Genomic DNA, 23,075 nt, shown 5'->3' on the forward strand with positions numbered 1-23,075 from the left:
AACGTCGAGATGTTTGCACGATTCTTCCAGTCTAGAAAAGTGAAATTTCTTAAAAAATCATGTTTGCGGACAAGCTTGGAGTATTATAAATGTTCACTAAATTGAATCAGGCGCGTCCGCCGGCGCCACAGCGGGATTCAATTTGGCGACCTGGGCTATCCTGTGAGCGCTATGGTGCATAATTTCGTTTTAAACATTGTGATAGATTATGGATAAGAAAGGTTACTATAGTCTTTAACTGAATCAAATCCGGGCATCCTCCGGCGCCCCGACAGGGTGCTATTTGGCGCCCCAAACGCTATGGCGCCTACGTTCATTTAAGTGAGTGCAAAAGACTTTGAATAAGTAGGGGTACTATAGTCGTTTATTAAGTTGAATCAAGTAGTTCCGCCGGTGCCCTAGAATGGTGCGGTTTGATTATGTTTATAATTACTAAACACACAAGTCATGGTCCATTACAGATAGGTTTTTCACAGAGACCTGGCCGGGCCTGGCTGGGAAGGCTAGTATATATATATATATATATATATATATATATATATATATATATATATATATATATATATATATATATATATATATATAAATATATATAAATAAATATAAATAACTATATATATATATATATATATATATATATATATATATATATATATATATATATATATATATATATATATATATATATATCCTCTGTGCGACTCACGTGTCTGTCCACTCCCCAACTTTGATGTACTTGAATTCGTCCTTGACCCTCTGGAACTGAAAGATATCGTAGCGGCCGAGACTGTCCCCGTTCTTGTTAAACTGGATCTCTGCGCCACTAATACCTTAGAAAATTAAAGGGATGCAGGTGAGAACCAGATTTCAGAGACAGGTGACACATACAGATAGCAGATTGAGTATGGAAGAAGAAAATGTGCTGACCTGTAAAAGATACGTTCCGAATGTACTGGAGAAACGTGGGGCCATGGAGCTGCTTGAGAACGGGACACCTGGGGAATTCCCCGGGACACTGGGCTGCCATCATGTCGTGTACAGCGTGCGCTAGAGCGAAGACCGAGTCAATGACAAACTGGACCAGACCCTCCTGCTTGTAGTGGCGCCACTTGTCCAGCCTCTCCTCACCTGCAAAGGTCGGGCAGTCGCATTTCTTTTTGGGTTAAGGGCTCTCCGCTAATGGGATTGTGTATGTTTGGGTTAAGGGCTCTCCGCTAATGGGATTGTGTATGTTTGGGTTAAGTGCTCTCCGCTAATGGGAATGCGTATGTTTGGGTTAAGGGCTGTTTGATTAGTGATAGAAAAAACTTGTCGCAAATAAGGTTACCAAAGTAAAATAACAGCAGTTAAATCACAGAAGTAAAGTCACAGAAAGAAATTTACCTAAATAATGTCATATATATATATATATATATATATATATATATATATATATATATATATATATATATATATATATAGTCGGAAAAAACATAGTTTTGCAATTTTGTCCGTATGTCTGTCTGTCTCTCTCTCTCTCACTCTCTCTCTCTCTGTGTATGTCTGTGAACACGATAACATGAGTAACGTTATAGTTAGTTAAATGAAATTTCATATAAAAGTATAATGTCAAATTTGTAGTTCTCTTTCAACTTTCCGGTAAACGGAAGTGGAAATAATTCTTCTTTTAGTTCTTCAAAAGCCTATAACGAGTATTATTTCAGATAAACGAACTTTCACACATAAGTAAACGATCTAATTTTCTGCCTTCTGTCAAATGTTTAGTGTCTGAATTTATTAAGTACTAATAATATTCCGCACTATTATACACATATTGTTTGCCGTTCACTTGGTGCGCAATTCTTTTTCCTACGAGATTCTATTCTATTTTTAAAAGTTTAAGTAATTAAATAAATGGATTAAAATCATGTCTATATCCCTAGTTGCCATCCCCCGTAATGTTATATAACAATATTCGAGTAAGTTTAGGGGAGACCACTCCCGATTCATTTATTTTTACTGAGGAAGCATTCTAATCGTGCTGAAAAATTTCACAGGTGTTTTGACAGTTTTTGCCTGATTACATCTCCCGACTTTAAAAGATGTATTGCAACTGTGCGAAAATTGTCAATCGAAATCTTGACAAATGTTAACATTTCATAACCTTCCAAAGCCTGAAAAAACAATTTTTTGCCATCCTGTCTGTGGTGGCGTAGATGCTGGTGTAGGATTGACAATGCACGTGACGGAGACGATCGACGAAGCACGGGTTAGAATTAGGTTGTAATTACGGGCGACATCATTGTGGGGGGTAGGTGTAGCAGACACGTAACTAGTTGGCCTGGGTGACCGTAATGGGGGTAGTTTATTAGCAGGGTCTGACATTTTAATCAGGTACTCCAGAACTGTGGCGACATGCAAGTTAGGTTAGACCGGATGGACAAGACAAAGAAGTGAGGACGATGAGGGTTAGGAGACAGTCGAATCTAGGCAGTCGAGGGTTGAGACTTTGTAGAGAAAGGACGTATACAAGTGTAGAGTTAGGGAACAGTGCAGTGACCATAGTATAGAGAACATTGACCTGTAGGTGTAGGCAACAAGGGTATAGTGTGTAGTAACGTGAATCCGATTATATTCAATCATAGGATGTATAATAATTAAATGTTGTGTATCAAACTGATCTTCGAGTTTTATTGAATACACGGGATTGAGAGTATTCTCGTCCTCGTCACAGTATTAAACTATATATGTGGAGACTGATAGTACTTCGTATTTAAGAAGGACACTAATAATAAGAAGAGAAGGCAAATTTCCCCCACCGCACTGTCCGTCCGTCTGTCGGTGTGTATATAAATACGTACACACCTAAGCAGTGAAAAGAAACCTTATTTTAGTCTAGTTCTTATGCCATTTTATTTTCTCCATTTAATTACTTTATATACAATAGATGTTCGTGTTTTGTAAGCTGTGTAAAACTACCAAATAAATTATTATTACTATTTTAAATGTTTAAAATAAATTAAAACAGTGTACAATTTAAGTAAGGTAGAATAAATTTTCGGAGATTACTGGAAGAAACACTGGGGGGGGGGGGGTGGAGGAGGCGCGAATATAGACCCAGTCTCCGACCATAAAGAAACATTGAAACCTTCAAAACATTATGGTTTTCAAAACTATTCGAGACTTCAAAACATTAAGGTTTTCAAAACTATTCGAGACTTCAAAAAATTATGGTTTTCAAAACTATTCGAGACTTCAAAGCATGTAACACTTCGTAACGTTAAGAAATTAAAAAAAAAATATTCGGAATATGAAGCATTGAACACTTCAAAACTTTTAGGAATTCAAAGCATTTAACACTTCAAAACATTTAGGAACTCTGCTACTTAAGTCACGTGTGCTACTTAAGTCATGTAAGCTACTTAAGTTATATGTGCTATTTAAGTCATGTGTGCTACTTAAGTCATGTGTGCTAATTAATTCATGTGTGCTACTTAAGTCATGTATGCTACTTAAGTCATGTGTGCTACTTAAGTCATGTGTGCTACTTAAGTCATGTGGGATACTAATGTTAAAGTCATGTCTGCTATTTATAATAAAGTCACGTGTGCTACTTAAGCCATGTGTGCTACTAATTTTAAGTCATACGTGCTACTTAAGTCATGTGTGCTACTTAAGTCATGTGTGCTATTTAAGTCATGTGTGCTACTTAAGCCACGTGTGCTACTTAAGTCTTGTGTGCTACTAATTTAAAGTCATGTGTGCTACTTAATCCGTGTTTGCTACTTAAGTCATGTGTGCTACTTAAGTCATGTGTGCTACTAATTTTAAGTCATGTATGCTACTTAAGTCATGTGTGCTACTTAAGTCATGTGTGCTACTTAAGTCATGTGTGCTACTAATTTTAAGTCATGTATGCTACTTAAGTCATGTGTGCTACTTAAGTCATGTGTGCTACTAATTTTAAGTCATGTATGCTACTTAAGTCATGTGTGCTACTTAAGTCATGTGTGCTACTAATTTTAAGTCATGTATGCTACTTAAGTCATGTGTGCTACTAATTTTAAGTCATGTATGCTACTTAAGTCATGTGTGCTACTTAAGTCATGTGTGCTACTAATTTTAAGTCATGTATGCTACTTAAGTCATGTATGCTACTTAAGTCATGTGTGCTACTTAAGTCATGTGTGCTACTAATTTTAAGTCATGTATGCTACTTAAGTCATGTGTGCTACATAAGCCATGTGTGCTACTACCGTGACGTGTTATCCCTGTGTCGTGTGCTTTGCTTGCGAGTACTCACGTGCACGTGAATTTAATCTCATTAGAAACAAGAGGCTGTGAAATCGATCCCGAGAAAAGCGTGACGTCATCCGGACGCTGAAGGGAGCTAATTTGTTACCCTGTCAAATATTTATCTCGCTAGACGGAACTAATTAGTGGAATTATGTCGCAGAAAAATAGCTTTTCATGACGTTTGCTTAAGGTGGTATTTACCGGTAAATTAATGGTAAGAATATTCATAATTTCAATCGGAGTCTTTGTTGTCGCCTGACAAAGTTGGCAGAAATCCTGAGCATTACTGTCCGCATTCTACATCTGCAAACCTACCCCCCCCCGCCCCACCCCGCCACCACCCCGCCACCAGCACTCACAATGCTGCAACACATGACAAACTAATCCTGCCCTGCATGACGTGACGATTGTGGTATAAATTTAGATGACACATGTCACAAATACAATCACACGTCTCTAACACAATCAAACAAGTCACTTATACAATCACATACGTTACTAATACAATAACATACGTCACTAATACAATCACATACGTTACTTATACAATCACATACGTCACTAATACAATCACATACGTCACTAATACAATCATAATAGTCACTAATACAATCCCATACGTCACTAATACAATCACACATGTCACTAATACAATCACATGCGTTACTTATACAATCACATACGTCATTAATACAATACTATTAGTCACTTTTACAATCCTATTAGTCACTAATACAATCACATACGCCACTAATACAATCCTATTAGTCACTAATACAATCACATACGCCACTTATACAATTACACACGTCACTATTACAATCCTATTAGTCACTTATACAATCACATACGTCACTAATACAATCCTATTAGTCACTAATACAATCACACACGTCACTAATACAATTACTCATGTCACTAATACAATCACACATGTCATTAAAACAATCACATACGTCACTTATATAATCACACACGTCACTAATACAATCCTATTAGTCACTAATACAATCACATACGTCACTTATACAATCAAACATGTCACTAATACAATCACATACGTCACTTGTACAATCACACACCTCACTAATACAATCCTATTAGTCACTAATACAATCACATACGTCACTAATACAATCCTATTAGTCACTTATACAATCACATACGTCACTAATACAATCACACACGTCACTAATACAATCACATACGTCACTTATAGAATCACACACGTCACTAATACAATCACATACGTCACTATACAATCCTATTAGTCACTAATACAATCCTATTAGTCACTAATACAATCTCATACATCACTAATACAATCACACACGTCACTAATACAACCATAGGGAACAGCTTGTTAAGCCAATTTAGCAGTTAACCCAAAAGTCTTAAGTTTGAATCCCTGACTCCGAGTCTGTAGGATGTCCTGAGTCCACCCAGCTCAATTGGGTATCTGTCAGTTGTTGTTTTTTGGGTAAGTTAGGGCAACAATGAATAAAGGTAACCGCACCATCCAATCATACATCACCTCTATGGTTCGTCAAGTTCTTAATGGAAACTTTACAACAATCACACATTTCCCTGCTACAATCATACATATCTCTACCACAATCACATATCTTTTATATGTGTATGAAACACCATACCCCCAACCACAACAATCTGGTACATTGATTTCTACCTACTTCCCCCCCCCCAATGCTTGCCGATGCTGCTTTTGCCCCCCTCCCAATGTTTTAGCCCCTCCCCCCACCCATTTATTTCAGATGCTGCTTTTAGTCGCCCCCCCCCCCACAATGCTTGCCGATGCTGTTTTAGCCCCCCCCCCGCTCAATGCTTTAGCCCCCCCCCCTCCCAATGATTTAGCCCCACCCTCAATTCTTTAGCCCCCCTTCCACTCCCAATGATTTAGCCCCACCCCCAATGCTTTAGCCCCCCCCCCCCACCCCCAATGCTTTAGCCCCCCCCCAATGCTTTAGCCCCCCCCCCCCCCCCCACTCCCAATGATTTAGCCCCACCCCCAATGCTTTAGCCCCCCCCCCCACTCCCAATGTTTTAGCCCCACCCCCAATGCTTTAGCCCCCCCCCCCCCCCACTCCCAATGTTTTAGCCCCACCCCCAATGCTTTAGCCCCCACCCCCCACTCCCAATGCTTTAGCCCCCCCCCCCCCCCAATTAATTTAGTCCCTCACTTACCAGTGCACGGCCTGGCACCTCTCTGATAATTGCCGATGCTGCAATTAAAGATGTCAGCCCAGAATTCTTTGAACCAGGGATTGCGCGTGTTATTCAAGGTCAAATTTAAAAAGTAGTTATCGAAACCTGGACAGATGAAGGATTTGTATATCTGGACATTGTTAGATTTATTGCAACCTTAATAAGTGAAGAAAACAGCTGCTAAGCTGTCATGACATGAATCTTTAAGTTAAGCCTACCAATATGACATAAATATGACATGAATCTTTAAGTTAAGCCTACACTTATGACATGAATCCTTAAGTTAAGCCAACCAATATGACATAAATAGGACATGAATCCTTAAGTTAAGCCAACCAATATGACATAAATATGACATGAATCTTTAAGTTAAGCCTACCAATATGACATAAATATGACATGAATCCTTAAGTTAAGACTAACAATATGACATAAATATGACATGAATCCTTAAGTTAAGCCTACCAATATGACATAAATATGACATGAATCCTTAAGTTAAGCCTACCAGTATGACATAAATATGACATGAATCCTTAAGTTAAGCCTACCAATATGACATAAATATGACATGAAGCCTTAAGTTAAGCCTACCAATATGACATAAATATGACATGAATCCTTAAGTTAAGCCTACCAGTATGACATAAATAATACATGAATCCTTAAGTTAAGCCTACCAATATGACATAAATATGACATGAATCCTTAAGTTAAGCCTACCAATATGACATAAATATGACATGAATCCTTAAGTTAAGCCTACCAATATGACATTATTATACATGAATCCTTAAGTTAAGCCTATAAATATGACATAAATATGACATGAATCCTTAAGTTAAGCCTACAAGTATGACATGAATCCTTAAGTTAAGCCTACCAGTATGACATAAATCCTTAAGTTAAGCCTACCAATATGACATGAATCCTTAAGTTAAGCCTACAAATATGACATAAATATGACATGAATCCTTAAGTTAAGCCTAACAATATGACATAAATATGACATGAATCCTTAAGTTAAGCCTACCAATATGACATAAATATGACATGAATCCTTACGTTAAGCCTACCAATATGACATAAATATGACATGAATCCTTAAGTTAACCCTACTAGTATGACATGAATCCTTAAGTTAAGCCTACCAGTATGACATAAATATGACATGAATCCTTAAGTTAAGCCTACCAATATGACATGAATCCTTAAGTTAAGCCTATCAATATGACATAAATATGACATGAATCCATAAGTTAAGCCTACCAGTATGACATGAATCCTTAATTTAGCCTACCAATATGACAAAAATATGAAATGAATCCTTAAGTTAAGTCCACCAATATAACATGAATCCTTGAGTAAAGCCTACCAATATGACATAAATTTGACATGAATCCTTAAGTTAAGCCTACCAATATGACATGAATCCTTAAGTTAAGTTTACCAATATGACATAAAGAGGACACGAATCCTTAAGTTAAGCCTACCAATATGACATAAATTTGATATGAATCCTAAAGTTAAGCCTACCAATATGACATGAATCCTTAAGTTAAGTTTACCAATATGACATAAAGAGGACATGAATCCTTAAGTTAAGCCTACCAATATGACATAAATTTGACATGAATCCTAAAGTTAAGCCTACCAATATGACATGAATCCTTAAGTTAAGCCTACCAATATGACATAAATATGACATGAATCCTTAAGTTAAGCCTACCAATATGACATAAATATTGCATGAATCCTTAAGTTAAGCCTACCAATATGACATGAATCCTTAAGTTAAGCCTACCAATATGACATAAATATGACATGAATCCTTAAGTTAAGCCTAACAATATGACATAAATATGACATGAATCCTTACGTTAAGCCTACCAATATGACATGAAGCCTTAAGTTAAGCCTACCAATATGACATAAATATGACATGAATCCTTAAGTTAAGCCTACCAGTATGACATGAATCCTTTAGTTAAACCTACCAATATGACATGAATCCTTAAGTTAAGCCTACCAATATGACATAAATTTGACATGAATCCTTAACTTAAGCCTACCAATATGACATGAATCCTTAAGTTAAGTTTACCAATATGACATAAAGAGGACATGAATCCTTAAGTTAAGCCTACCAATATGACATAAATTTGACATGAATCCTAAAGTTAAGCCTACCAATATGACATGAATCCTTAAGTTAAGCCTACCAATATGACATGAATCCTTAAGTTAAGCCTACCAATATGACATAAATATGACATGAATCCTTAAGTTAAGCCTACCAATATGACATAAATATGACATGAATCCTTAAGTTAAGCCTAACAATATGACATAAATATGACATGAATCCTTAAGTTAAGCCTACCAATATGACATAAATATGACATGAATCCTTAAGTTAAGCCTACCAATATGACATGAATCCTTAAGTTAAGCCTACCAATATGACATAAATATGGCATGAATCCTTAAGTTAAGCCTACCAATATGACATGAATCCTTAAGTTAAGCCTACCAATATGACATAAATATGACATGAATCCTTAAGTTAAGCCTAACAATATGACATAAACATGACATGAATCCTTAAGTTAAGTCTACCAGTATAACATGAATCCTTAAGTTAAACCTACCAGTATGACATGAATCCTTAAGTTAAGCCTACCAATATGACATAAATATGACATGAATCCTTAAGTTAAGCCTACCAAAATGGCATAAATCCTTAAGTTAAGCCCACCAGTATGACATGAATCCTTAAGTTAAACCTTATAATATGACATGAATCCTTAAGTTAAACCTTATAATATGACATGAATCCTTAAGTTAAGCCTACCAATATGACATAAATATGACATGAATCCTTAAGTTAAGCCTACCAAAATGGCATAAATCCTTAAGTTAAGCCCACCAGTATGACATGAATCCTTAAGTTAAACCTTATAATATGACATGAATCCTTAAGTTAAACCTTATAATATGACATGAATCCTTAAGTTAAGCCTACCAATATGACATAAATATGACATGAATCCTTAAGTCAAACCTACCAATATGACATAAATATGACATGAATCCTTAATTTAAACCTACCAGTATGACATGAATCCTTAATTTAAACCTACCAATATGACATGAATCCTTAAGTTAAGCCTACCAATATGACATGAATCCTTAAGTTAAGCCTACCAAAATGACATGAATCCTTAAGTTAAGCCTACCAATATGACATGAATCCTTAAGTTAAACCTACCAATATGACATAAATCCTTAAGTTAAACCTACCAATATGACATAAATATGACATGAATCCTTAGGTTAAGCCTACCAATATGACATAAATATGACATGAATCCTTAAGTTAAGCCTACCAATATGACATAAATCTTTAAGTTAAACCTACCAATATGACATAAATATGACATGAAGCCTTAAGTTAAGCCTACCAATATGACATAAATCCTTAAGTTAAGCCTACCAATATGACATAAATATGACATGAATCCTTAAGTTAAGCCTACCAATATGACATAAATATGACATGAATCCTTAAGTTAAACCTAATAATATGACATGAATCCTTAAGTTAAGCCTACCAATATGACATAAATATGACATGAATCCTTAAGTTAAGCCTACCAATATGACATAAATCCTTAAGTTAAACCTACCAATATGACATAAATATGACATGAATCCATAAGTTAAGCCTACCAATATGACATAAATCCTTAAGTTAAGCCTACCAATATGACATAAATATGACATGAATCCTTAAGTTAAGCCTACCAATATGACATAAATATGACATGAATCCTTAAGTTAAACCTAATAATATGAGATGAATCCTTAAGTTAAGCCTACCAATATGACATAAATATGACATGAATCCTTAAGTTAAGCCTACCAATATTAAATGAATCCTTAAGTTAAGCCTACCAATATGACATAAATATGACATGAATCCTTAAGTTAAGCCTACCAATATGACATGAATCCTTAAGTTAAGCCTACCAATATTAAATGAATCCTTAAGTTAAGCCTAACCTTCTATGGGTCTCCTGGTGGGTAAAATGGTAACAGTACCCTCAGCTTCAGGCTCCTGTCTGTAGACCGGGTGCACCTTGGCGCCCCAACTGTCGCTGGCCAGCAGATAAACCGACTCGGTCTTGTTTAGGTCGCTTATAGCACGAACAACTCGTCTGTGGTACAAGACAGGTTTAGACAGGTTTACATATGACAGGTTTAAACAGGTTTAGACATGACAAATTTAGATATGACAGGTTTAGATATGACAGGTTTAGACAGGTTTAAATATGACAGGTTTAGATATGACAGGTTTAGATATGACAGGTTTAGATATGACAGGTTTAGATATGACAGGTTTAGATATGACAGGTTTAGATATGACAGGTTTAGATATGACAGGTTTAGACAGGTTTAGATATGACAGGTTTAGATATGACAGGTTTAAACAGGTTTAGATATGACAGGTTTAGATATGACAGGTTTAGATATGACAGGTTTAGATATGAAAGGTTTAGATATGAAAGGTTTAGACAGGTTTAGATATGACAGGTTTAGATATGACAGGTTTAAACAGGTTTAGATATGACAGGTTTAGATATGACAGGTTTAGATATGACAGGTTTAGATATGAAAGGTTTAGACAGGTTTAGATATGACAGGTTTAGATATGACAAGTTTAGATATGACAGGTTTAGATATGACAGGTTTATATATGACAGGTTTAGATATGACAGGTTTAGATATGACAGGTTTAGATATGACAGGTTTAGATATGACAGGTTTAGATATGACAGGTTTAGATATGACAGGTTTAGACAGGTTTAGATATGACAGGTTTAGATATGACAGGTTTAGATATGACAGGTTTAGAAATGACAGGTTTAGATATGACAGGTTTATATATGACAGGTTTAAACAGGTTTAGATATGACAGGTTTAGATATGACAGGTTTAGATATGACAGGTTTAGATATGACAGGTTTAGATATGACAGGTTTAGATATGACAGGTTTAGATATGACAGGTTTAGACAGGTTTAGATATGACAGGTTTAGATATGACAGGTTTAAACAGGTTTAGATATGACAGGTTTAGATATGACAGGTTTAGATATGACAGGTTTAGATATGAAAGGTTTAGATATGAAAGGTTTAGACAGGTTTAGATATGACAGGTTTAGATATGACAGGTTTAAACAGGTTTAGATATGACAGGTTTAGATATGACAGGTTTAGATATGACAGGTTTAGATATGAAAGGTTTAGACAGGTTTAGATATGACAGGTTTAGATATGACAAGTTTAGATATGACAGGTTTAGATATGACAGGTTTATATATGACAGGTTTAGATATGACAGGTTTAGATATGACAGGTTTAGATATGACAGGTTTAGATATGACAGGTTTAGATATGACAGGTTTAGATATGACAGGTTTAGACAGGTTTAGATATGACAGGTTTAGATATGACAGGTTTAGATATGACAGGTTTAGAAATGACAGGTTTAGATATGACAGGTTTATATATGACAGGTTTAAACAGGTTTAGATATGACAGGTTTAGATATGACAGGTTTAGATATGACAGGTTTAGATATGACAAGTTTAGATATGACAGGTTTAGATATGACAGGTTTATATATGACAGGTTTAGATATGACAGGTTTAGATATGACAGGTTTAGATATGACAGGTTTAGATATGACAGGTTTAGATATGACAGGTTTAGACAGGTTTAGATATGACAGGTTTAGATATGACAGGTTTAGATATGACAGGTTTAGATATGACAGGTTTAGAAATGACAGGTTTAGATATGACAGGTTTATATATGACAGGTTTAAACAGGTTAGATATGACAGGTTTAGATATGACAGGTTTAGATATGACAGGTTTAAACAGGTTTAGATATGACAGGTTTAGATATGACAGGTTTAGATATGACAGGTTTAAACAGGTTAGATATGACAGGTTTAGATATGACAGGTTTAGATATGACAGGTTTAGATATGACAGGTTTAGATATGACAGGTTTATATATGAAAGGTTTAGATATGACAGGTTTAGATATGACAGGTTTAGATATGACAGGTTTAGTGATCTGACCTGGAGTTGTCCTCATTAGCAAACATCATAATGGCCCGGGCATTGTTGTCTCCCCTGAGAAGGCTGTCGACGATAGATCTTAACTTAGTGTCGTCTGCCCCTCGGGGAATGCTCTCAGCGCGGGAAATGCACAGTCCTAAAGACATGAGAGGGGAAGGGGGAGGGGGAGGTGTCATTGAACAAGAACATATTTAGAAGGGTTTGTTTCAGGATTTGGGGTGAGGGGGCTATTGGTTTAACGGATTGGTACTAGTGTTTTAAATTATTGGTAGGGGTCTAACAGCTTTAGAGGGGTCTAACATTTTAGAAGTGTCTAACATCTTGACAAGGGTCTAATATATTTAGAGGGGATATATATATATATATATATATATATATATATATATATATATATATATATATATATATATATATATATATATATATATATATATATATATATATATATATATATATATATATATATATATAATATTATTATATATATATATATATATATATATATATATATATATATATATATATATATATATATATATATATATATATATATAGGCCTATATATATATATATATATACTAGCCATCAGTACCCGTTTCACGTGAATTATAGGCCTTTATATTTCAAAATGTTGAACTTGTTTGAAAAAAATAATTTATAAAATAGTTTTTGGTCAAAACGCAATGTGCATTACTAGACGCTGAACGATATTACTGACAAAGCAAAGAAATAACTAAGTAGCTAAAAATCCGACACATGTAACATAACACAGGCACACACTGATTAAGTGACTTAAATGATTCCGTTAAAAACTCGGCTATTCCACTGTATTCTTCTTGTTTTTAAAGTGATTTATTTTTATTAGGTTTTTATTAATAGATCTATGGATTTAAATGAAATAGTTCATTTCTTCATCGGTAACCATACCATATTAAATGCACTCGCTGATTAAGAAACTTAAAATTAAGAGACTTAAAAGATTTCTTTAAAAACCCAGCTATTCAATGGTATTTCATAGCGTACGTAAAATCTAGCTCTAAATCATATTTGAATGAAATAGTTAATATCTTTATTTTATTCTAAACTAGGAAGATGACGTCATCAGTTTCGTGCTCTTTTTTTTGTGTAAACAATAAGCGACGACATTGTGAAATGCGTTCTTGTCCCAAGTATAAACACTTTTCCGGTTGCATAAATAAATTGTTTTTCTAAATTCGAATACGCCTTTATTTTTTATTTTTCTTCTTTAAATAAAATTGTGGTTGTACATTTAAAACATCTAACATATTATTTTCAACAAAAGTCCGTATAAAGTTCTTCATATATCGCTGCAGATTCTGATGTGATGTCCGGCGAAAAAATTTCAGCCGATCAAACACTATTTTCAATGAAAGACTCAATGAAATTATCAATGACAGAGTCAATGATAACTACCGCTCTCCTGTATTTTTCTCTTAAGAAACTCAATGATCAAGCGTTAGTAGTTATAAAGAGAGAGTTTATCAAAACGGAAATAATTCAACTCGTTTAATTAATAAAGCGTTAAACTTAATTATTAATCCTTAATTTCTCAGCGATTGATACAATTGTTTAGGGACAGTTAAACAATTTTTTTAAAAATATAGATCCTCGATCTTCATTTATAATTTATTAATTAAAATAAGATTTTTAAAAAATAATTAAAACAGGTCTTTGTACTATATTATTAAAAAAAACAACTAATGAATATAATAAATAATTTTGACTATTTCTCATTCTAAACCTATCGAATATCTTTTTTTTTTAAATGCAAGGTAATCTTTTGTAGAACCTACATGATTAACTTTTCTTCTAATAATTAAAAAAACTCTAAATAAAAACTATTATTCCTACAAATATTAGAGTAGTCTCCCTTGACAGTTTCTATTCGAATGTATTTTGTGTTAATTTTCGTTATGAAATACAGTTGACTTTTTAAATAAATTATATAAGAAAACAATCTATCTCTGTGTATATTTATTAAAAAAAAATATTATTACAATAATTAGAATAGGTGTTACTGGTTAAATAGCAATTATTCTCATTCTAAATCTTTGGCTATCGAGTTTCATGGGTTTTTAAATTTAAGATTATGAACACATTGGCTTGACGAAAATGATTATATACACTTAAATACATACTAAAATTTACTTTTGTTAATAAACCTACACTATTTTATGCACACATACAAAAAAGAATATTTTAGCGGCAGTTACAACGTCAAAAAAAAAAAGGAAACTCCTTTATACTGAATAGTTCTACGTAACAACAAAAATGTAAAAATACATAGTCCTAGAGCACACTAACACATAAATATATACATACGAAGATATGTGTGTGTGTAAGTAGGATGTTAGGTGTGTAGACAGGCGGGGTGGAAGGAAAGCAGTTTGGCAGGAATAACGGTAGGTAGGAAAGTAGGTAGGCAGGCAGCAGCGCAGGCAGGTTAGTAGATAGGTAGGTACGTAGGCAGGGAGTTAGGTATGTAGGTAGGTGGGCCTAGGTAGGAAGGCGCCTCACTCGGTATAGTGAGCGATTATAGTAGCCCATCATATTCATAGCGTTTCGCAATTATTAAAATGAACAAAGGTACCATAGTACTCACGGGAAAACCCGGGGAGCTAAATGGAACCCTGCCAGGGCGCCACCAAATCGAATTTTTTTTCGTAGAAACCACCACAGGGGTATTAGCATTAACTTCTCAAATTTGAATGACGAACGAATGAAATCTTTGATAATGCTTAAACAAACAAACCCACATATTCGTTTTTGGGGCGCGGGTTTGTCCACACTGCCGCCTAGACGCACCAAGGCTCACTGTATGAAAGCCTTGAGTGTACGTTAATCAACCTCTGTAATAGTGAGGTAGAACACACATTGGCGACCGCCCGTGTGTTAGAGACGCGTCCCTTGGCGCTCCAGGGAGCCACTGGTTATATTTCCGCAGGGGCGCCCCTAATTCGGTTTAATTATAAAATGTCGTGTGCCACCGTGTCCCTATTGTAGGGTGCTCTTTAAGGAGGCACTCTCTGTAGAGCCCGGGGCGCTCGCTGTCGCCAACTGCCAGGGCGCCGGCGGGCGCTCATTATTCTACTTAGTGAACATTTATAGTAGCCCATCTAAACCGTAGTGTCGCCCGAGATGGGTCTTGGCTGCTCTGGGCCACTCAACCGCCGGGGAGCTGGCGGATAAACCTGGTGTAGTTTTATCACTGAATCTCAGAGGCGTAGCACCATTCCTGGCGCCTGGGGACAAATTTTCAATTTGGCGCCCCCCCCCCCCCTCCCGCCGGAGACAAACTTTCAATTTGGTGCCCCATCCCCTTATTTTTAAAATATTTATAATGCAAAACTATAGTTAAAATGAGCTTTTAAATTTTTCCAACCATTTTGGCGCCCCTAGGGTTGGCGCCCGGGGACATATGTACCCCCCGCCCCCCTCGCTGCGCCTCTGCTGAATCTAGTATTACCTATGACCGCAATTGATGAGATAGCCCCTCTGGATTCTTCTCTGGATTCTGAGCTCATAATCGTATAATTAGAAAAAATCGAACCCTCCCAGGGTGCCACACTTAAGAATTTTTTTCTTTCTCGAAACCCTTTTCACCAACTACCCAAAATTTTATGACTCTCGTACGAACAGTGTCAAATTGCATCTTTTATTTTTATGGAGAAAAATTGCATTGCTTCCTGTCAGAGACCCCAGATCGAATGGGGCGCCAAAAGGGGTAGACAATTTTTTAAAAAATCCTCATTCTTCAGTAAAATTTAAGAAAACAGATTTATACATGGCTGATATCCTCAATTATTTTATATAGGGGAGTGTATGTAGGGATGGGCGCCTTTTTGCCAGCGTTTGAATAGGGTTGGCACATAATTGATAGTTCGCCCCGGCTGCCGGAATAGGTTGCTACGCTTCTGCTTCCTGCTAGGGTGCCGCCCTGGCGAAATCTTTCCGGGGGGGGGGGGGGCGTGCGGACACTGTTAAAAGTATTTTTTTCTATATAAATTCCGTTTCGTTCGGGGGTGGGGGGTCGATAGACTTTCTTCGGGGGGTGGGGGGCTCTGCTTCCCCCCCCCCCCCCCCCCCCCTCCGAATAGATTCCTGGAAAAAACTCTGTTCACAAAGTTTTATGGCGATCCGATGAAAAAGATGTAGTAATTCATATAGGACAAACAGATAAACATACTTTCATTTCTATAAATATAAATAGATATATAGGGCCTACTTTAACTAGTGTCAGCATACCCGCACCCGGAAACTTAGTCACAATTTTCTTTGTTACATTTGAACCCTTTAGGTTAATCAATATTAACAAAATTGAACAAGATGCAACAAATACAGTTAACCAAGAAATTGAATAAATAAAATTCACGTTATCTTTTTATTGTTTTTAGATATAGAGTAGTAACAGACTACCTACAGGTCCTAACTCGCGACGAGGTACACATTTGTATTAAAACACACATCTAAGACATTTTCCATTTAGGTAGGTTTTGCAGTACAGTGGTTTCTTAAGTCGTGGACAAGTGATTGCGCTTATCTCTGTTGAGTAGCTATGTATTCTGTCCTATATTAGACACATTGGTAAATATCTGTCACAATATGGGCATAGAGATGATATAACGATAGCTTATCTTTGCGGACAACGCTAAACTTTGGCATCGACACCACGGCCTACAAGTTCAAATTCGGTCCTTCAGAAATGTTTGAAGTCTCTAGATTAAAACTACTTTTCTCTTTTATGTACCTACTGACCACATCACATGCATTTGTTCTGAAAGTCTAAAAACAGAGGCACAAATATATCGTCTAGACTTGTGAGGTCTACAGATTAGGTATTTTGGCAGTTATCTAAGCCCTTGCCTGTTCTGACTCAAAGCCTTATTCTTTCTCTATCGACGCCTTGCGTAACATGGGATTGGGTTTTTAAGGCGGCATAAAGCTTTATAATGTTCCTTTTTGAGTACACTAGATTAAAAACTAACGTTTTCAGATGCCTAAAGATGTTTAACCACTAATTAATCAGAATAATGGGTCAAGATTTCAATTCTTGGTTTTGGGACACGTTAGTTGCCGGGGTTGAGCTAATGTCGATAGCATAAGGACTGTACCTTGATGCGGGCCTTTTATTTGTTGCCCATCGTAATAATTGAATGGTTGATGGGGCTTCTTCAAGGGTTTAATTTCCCGTAATGTTAATGATATCATGCATGTGCGGCTTTTCTAAGAAGAAAATGCGTTTAAACACTTTTTAGTTATGCTTTTTTTAAATAGGCCTATATTTTACGACATCATAATCGTAATGAACAATAAAATGAATTTAAACAACTTTAGAATACACCTGTTTCGGCTAACATGAATGTTATTCTTCAAACTAGTAATGTTAAACGTGTCTTTTTCGCATTTTTGACTTATAAGCAATACAGTAAATTCCGATAATGTCCATATGCATACAAGCAATGGCGTAGGCGAGGAGGGGTTTAATAGTGATTTAATAATGATACTTTCTTAACCCTCTACTGGACATCATGTTTGGTACCTTGCCCCCGGCAACTGGGTGGATTTGGATTACACCCAAGTTTTACTTCATAGTAAATGGCTTCAGTTTTAATTATTGGAGTTGGTAGCAACATTGACACAGTTGAAGGTATTCAGAACAAGGTGGCCAGGAGAAATCACATTAATTAGTATATAATTTACCATTACTAACAATAGGCCCTACTTAATTGTTTAATGTTGCTGGATATTTATGTTTATTAATTTGTACAGAAACAAAAAAAGGATTCCCAAACAAAGTTTTATTTTTCAGAAATAAAGAAAATGATACAAATCAATAAAGAACAGTTTTCAAAAGAATTTGTATAAAAGTAATTATTATAAAATAAGAATATAGTATTGCATAGATAAAAATAAAATACTTGACACAAACAATATGAGGAATATTTTTTATCAGAGAAGAGAAAAATATATGATGTAGTTTGAAAATAATAATGTACAGAATGTAGCTTTTGCAGATTAAAATGAAAATTCTCATGCCTATATAATTAATTGAGTAAATGAAGCAAGACCCAAAACAATAGGCTAAATAATATGCATGGGACAGGCATTGAAAACTACAAATTGCATATAGTGAAGGTTAGCCTATTTATTGGCTATATCCACGTTAAAGATGTATGGCTTTATTACCTGCTTGTAAAATTGTTAAGGAAAAAGTAAAGTATTGTTAACTTTTTATGGCAGACCAACTACGGGCTGTGTTCTGGGAACATGTCATCTGTAAGGGGCATTGTTCTCGGCACATGTTGTCATTTTTTGTGTTCTCGGCACATGTTGCCATTTTGTGTGTTCTGGGAACATGTTGACATTATGTGGCTGTGTTCTGGGAACATGTTGACATTATGTGGCTGTGTTCTGGGAACATGTTGACATTATGTGGCTGTGTTCTGGGAAAATGTTGACATTATGTGGCTATGTTCTGGGAACATGTTTGTTTCATTTTAAATATTATAATAATACATTTTTAGAAATTCTATATTAGGAATTGTGTATATATATAAATTTATATATTTAATAAGACAATTGGATGAATTATAATAAACAGCAAAAATGATTCAAATAAGTTTAGAAGTATTTGGCTTGCTGTCCTAACAGTGAACTGTATTGCGAGCTTGTTTCCCTAGTGATAACCCATGTTTTTTGTGCGACCCTTCCAATCAAGTATCCAGCTTTTTCTTGGCCTGTATCAAAATGCTGGTCAGACTTGCTTGACTTGTGTATCACAATATGATTTTGAATGTTTTTCTGTAAATGAAATAAAGGCAAAATATTTTGATACTTTCTTTTGTGGAACTTGCAAGAAAAATAAATTACAAATTTATATTACTATCTCTAATATTTCTTTACTATAACTAATTACTTTGAAAAGATAAAGCACTGAACATGATGAATAACAAGAAACAAACATTATCAGCAAAGATTATAGATTTAAAATTGTGTTCATTCATATTGAAGATTAATGAAGTAGACTATCAATATTTACCCTCTTGATGGCTGATACTTTGAATTGATGTCTTTACTTTAAGCTTACACATCAGTCTCTGTGTGGTAAAATATGAAATAATATGCTTCAATAAAACTGTTTCAGTATATTAATTATATTAGATAAGTACATAGTTTTGAGCTCTATAACAATATGTGTTTCAATTATCATTCAAATATAATACCCTCTATGTTGTACAACTCACTGATTTATTAGAATTTAAAAAAAGACAATAATTAATAAAATATTTTGGATTAAAATCCATTATATTTATTATAACATACAATGCTATCTCTTGCTATAATAATTACTTTAAAAAATGGGTTATGCCTATAGTACAGTAACCTGAGGATGAAACTAGGCACAGTGTATAGTCCACGGAGACTGATTAATATCCCTTGTAATTGAACATCTTTTGTAGTTATGAAATCTGGATGGCCAAACACACACTCATAGTCCTGAAAAGCAATTTACACATAGATTAGCAAGAATATCTCACAAATTATTGAATTAAAGCTAACCCCTATTTAGTGCAATCCATCAAAGTAGTAGCATTTTTCGTTAAGTTGTAGACACAATACAAAGTAATGTTTGGTCTGTGATTTACATACTTTTATAAAATAGCAAATCAAATTATATATATATATATATATATATATATATATATATATATATATATATATATATATATATATATATATATATATATATATATTCATTGTAAATTTTAGCTATGTCTTGCTATTAAATTTATTTACTCGACTGATCTAAACTCACTTTATTTAAACATAATATAGTGGATGAGTATAGTGATTTTATTATTCAGCAATAAATAGCAGGCCTAAAAAAAATTAAATAGTAACGTTTGCGAATGAACACATTAAATTCTATGTATTTCCATTTCTATATCTTTCCCAACTTGATGCATATTACTAACCAAGCATTAAACTATAGTCCTAAACCTGACTCTAATTACCATTTATTGGACAACCTGAACCTTTGCGATACCATGTTATAATATATTATTTTAAAGAGCTTACCACTAATTACTAAAATCAATTGTTTTTAGTATTAACTGAGCCGCATACTATCTGCTGCTATTGTCATCACCAGAAATCCAGTATATTGGCAGAGATTAGTCTCTAAGTTCCCTGCAACCTCTTTCCTCTCGAGTGCGGAAAACACTGAAATCATTAATCATTATTTCCTTATGCCTAATAGTTTAAAGGTCGTATTAAAGTAGTACTAAATAGTACGAGTCTAAGTTACTATATGTCTAATGATAATTATTATTGTGTATGCTTACATGCTTTAAGTTTTATGCACAATATTGGTATAATATATAGTCTATAGTATATAGCCTAAGCTATAGAGTATACAGGCCTATGAGCCTAAATATAACAGCAGCTTGAATAATGCTCATTAGCATGCATTCACTATAAACTATAAAGATAATCAAATATTACAATTTAATTAAATTATAACTAATAGGCCTAATAGTAAATAGGCTTTTTTCTTGTGGCAACAAATTTAAAGTATAGGGCAGTACAGTTATAGTATAGGCCTTCTAGATTCTATATTTAAGTATGTGGGCTTTTCATTCCAATGCACCACAATAGATACCACACATGATCAAGCTGGACCTCTGATCTAAAGATTTAATAATTGGGCCTAACAAACAGTGAAACTACAATAAAAATCATGTAAATTACTAATTTAACCTTCTTACCTCCGCTTCTCTAGATTCCTATTCTATTTCCTTCAAACTTTCTTTTTATGCAGCCGTATGATTAGATTCTAGACTATATTCTAATAAACATGAAATAACTACTAACCAGAACACTAGATCTAAATTTCTATATTCTAAGCAATATGTATTAAACCTATAGGCCTAATATTTATTTTAAATTCCTATGCGATGTGTCGTGAACTGTAGGTTTCATGTTATTTTTTTAATGGCGGAAATCAGTTTAAAATTTCGTTTCCTTCCTTTTGTTATTCTATTTATAGATTCAAACTGCTTAGAGACGGAGCAATTATCATTGAGTTAGTCGTCTGATCCACACAGGAAGTGCGGGTATATCTATTTGTTACTCAGTGATCTGATCATTGACAAAAACAGAGATAGCCATTCGCATGGGGTGAAAAATTTTGCGGACAGAGAGAGAGAGAGAGAGAGAGAGAGAGAGAGAGAGAGAGAGAGAGAGGAGAGAGAGAGAAGTGCGCCACCCCATGCGAATGGCTATCTCTGTTTCTGTCAATGATCAGATCACTGAGTAAGTAATAGATATACGGTCACAATTCCTGTGTGGATCAGCCGACTAACTCAATGATAATTGCTCCGACTCTAAATCTATAAATAGAATAACAAAAGGAAGGAAACGAAATTTTAAACTGATTTCCGCCATTACAAAAATAACATGAAACCTACAGTTCACGACACATCGCACAGGAATTTAAAATAAATATTAGTATTATTAGGCCTATAGGTTTAATACATATTGCATAGAATATAGAAATTTAGATCTAGTGTTCTGGTTAGTAGTTATTTCATGTTTATTAATTTATAATATAGTCTAGATTCTAGAATCTAATCATACGGCTGCATAAAAAGAAAACCCATCTAGAGAAGCGGAGGTAAGAAGGTTAAATTAGTAATTTACATGATTTTTATTGTAGTTTCACTGTTTGTTAGGCCCAATTATTAAATCTTTAGATCAGAGGTCCAGCTTGATCATGTGTGGTATCTATTGTGGTGCATTGGAATGAAAAGCCCGCATACTTAAATATAGAATCTAGTAGGCCTATACTATAACTGTACTGCCCTATACTTTAAATTTGTTACCACAAGAAAAAAAGCCTATTTACTATTATTAGTTATAATTAAATTAAATTGAAATATTTGTTTATCTTTATAGTTTATAGTGAATGCATGCTTATGAGCATTATTCAAGCTGCTGTTATATTTAGGCTTATAGGCCTATATACTCTATAGCTTAGGCTATATACTATAGACTATATATTATATACCAATATTGTGCATAAAACTTAAAGCATATAAGCATACACAATAATAATTATCATTAGACCTATAGTAACTAAGACTCGTACTATTTAGTACTACTTTAATACTACCTTTAAACTATTAGGCATAATGAAATAATGATTAATGATTTCAGTGTTTTCCGCACTCGAGAGGAAAGAGGTTGCAGGGAACTTAGAGACTAATCTTTGCCAACATACTGGATTTCTGGTGATGACAATAGCAGCAGATAGTATGCGGCTCAGTTAATACTAAAAACAATTGATTTTAGTAATTAGTGGTAAGCTCTTTTTTAAAATAATATATTATAACATGGTATC

General features: G+C 34.6%; 1 protein-coding gene and 1 long non-coding RNA gene across 2 annotated transcripts in view; both read right to left on the minus strand.

Annotated features, from left to right (window-relative positions):
- LOC131942204 (metabotropic glutamate receptor 7) overlaps positions 1 to 12,753 on the minus strand; it is a 30,790-nt gene extending 18,037 nt beyond the window's left edge. The window contains exons 1-5 of the mRNA XM_059301938.1: positions 12,653 to 12,753; positions 10,564 to 10,718; positions 6,478 to 6,603; positions 928 to 1,128; positions 707 to 830 (exon numbers count right to left, since the gene is read on the minus strand). Coding sequence (XP_059157921.1) covers positions 707 to 830; positions 928 to 1,128; positions 6,478 to 6,603; positions 10,564 to 10,718; positions 12,653 to 12,681 — 635 coding nt within the window. The 5' untranslated portion in view covers positions 12,682 to 12,753. The remainder of the gene's footprint in view (positions 1 to 706; positions 831 to 927; positions 1,129 to 6,477; positions 6,604 to 10,563; positions 10,719 to 12,652) is intronic.
- A 6,442-nt stretch (positions 12,754 to 19,195) lies between these two features.
- Positions 19,196 to 21,787, minus strand: LOC131942205 (uncharacterized). Its single transcript, XR_009386724.1, has 5 exons — positions 21,442 to 21,787; positions 20,753 to 20,896; positions 20,058 to 20,170; positions 19,713 to 19,770; positions 19,196 to 19,474 (listed from the first exon to the last, which is right to left on the minus strand). It is a non-coding gene; the product is annotated as an uncharacterized LOC131942205 (long non-coding RNA).
- Positions 21,788 to 23,075: the final 1,288 nt, after the last annotated feature.

The sequence above is a fragment of the Physella acuta genome, unplaced genomic scaffold, assembly GCF_028476545.2.
Source record: "Physella acuta isolate Inbredline_101_S28 unplaced genomic scaffold, ASM2847654v3 ptg000394l, whole genome shotgun sequence".
In the NCBI taxonomy this organism is placed as follows: domain Eukaryota; kingdom Metazoa; phylum Mollusca; class Gastropoda; family Physidae; genus Physella; species Physella acuta.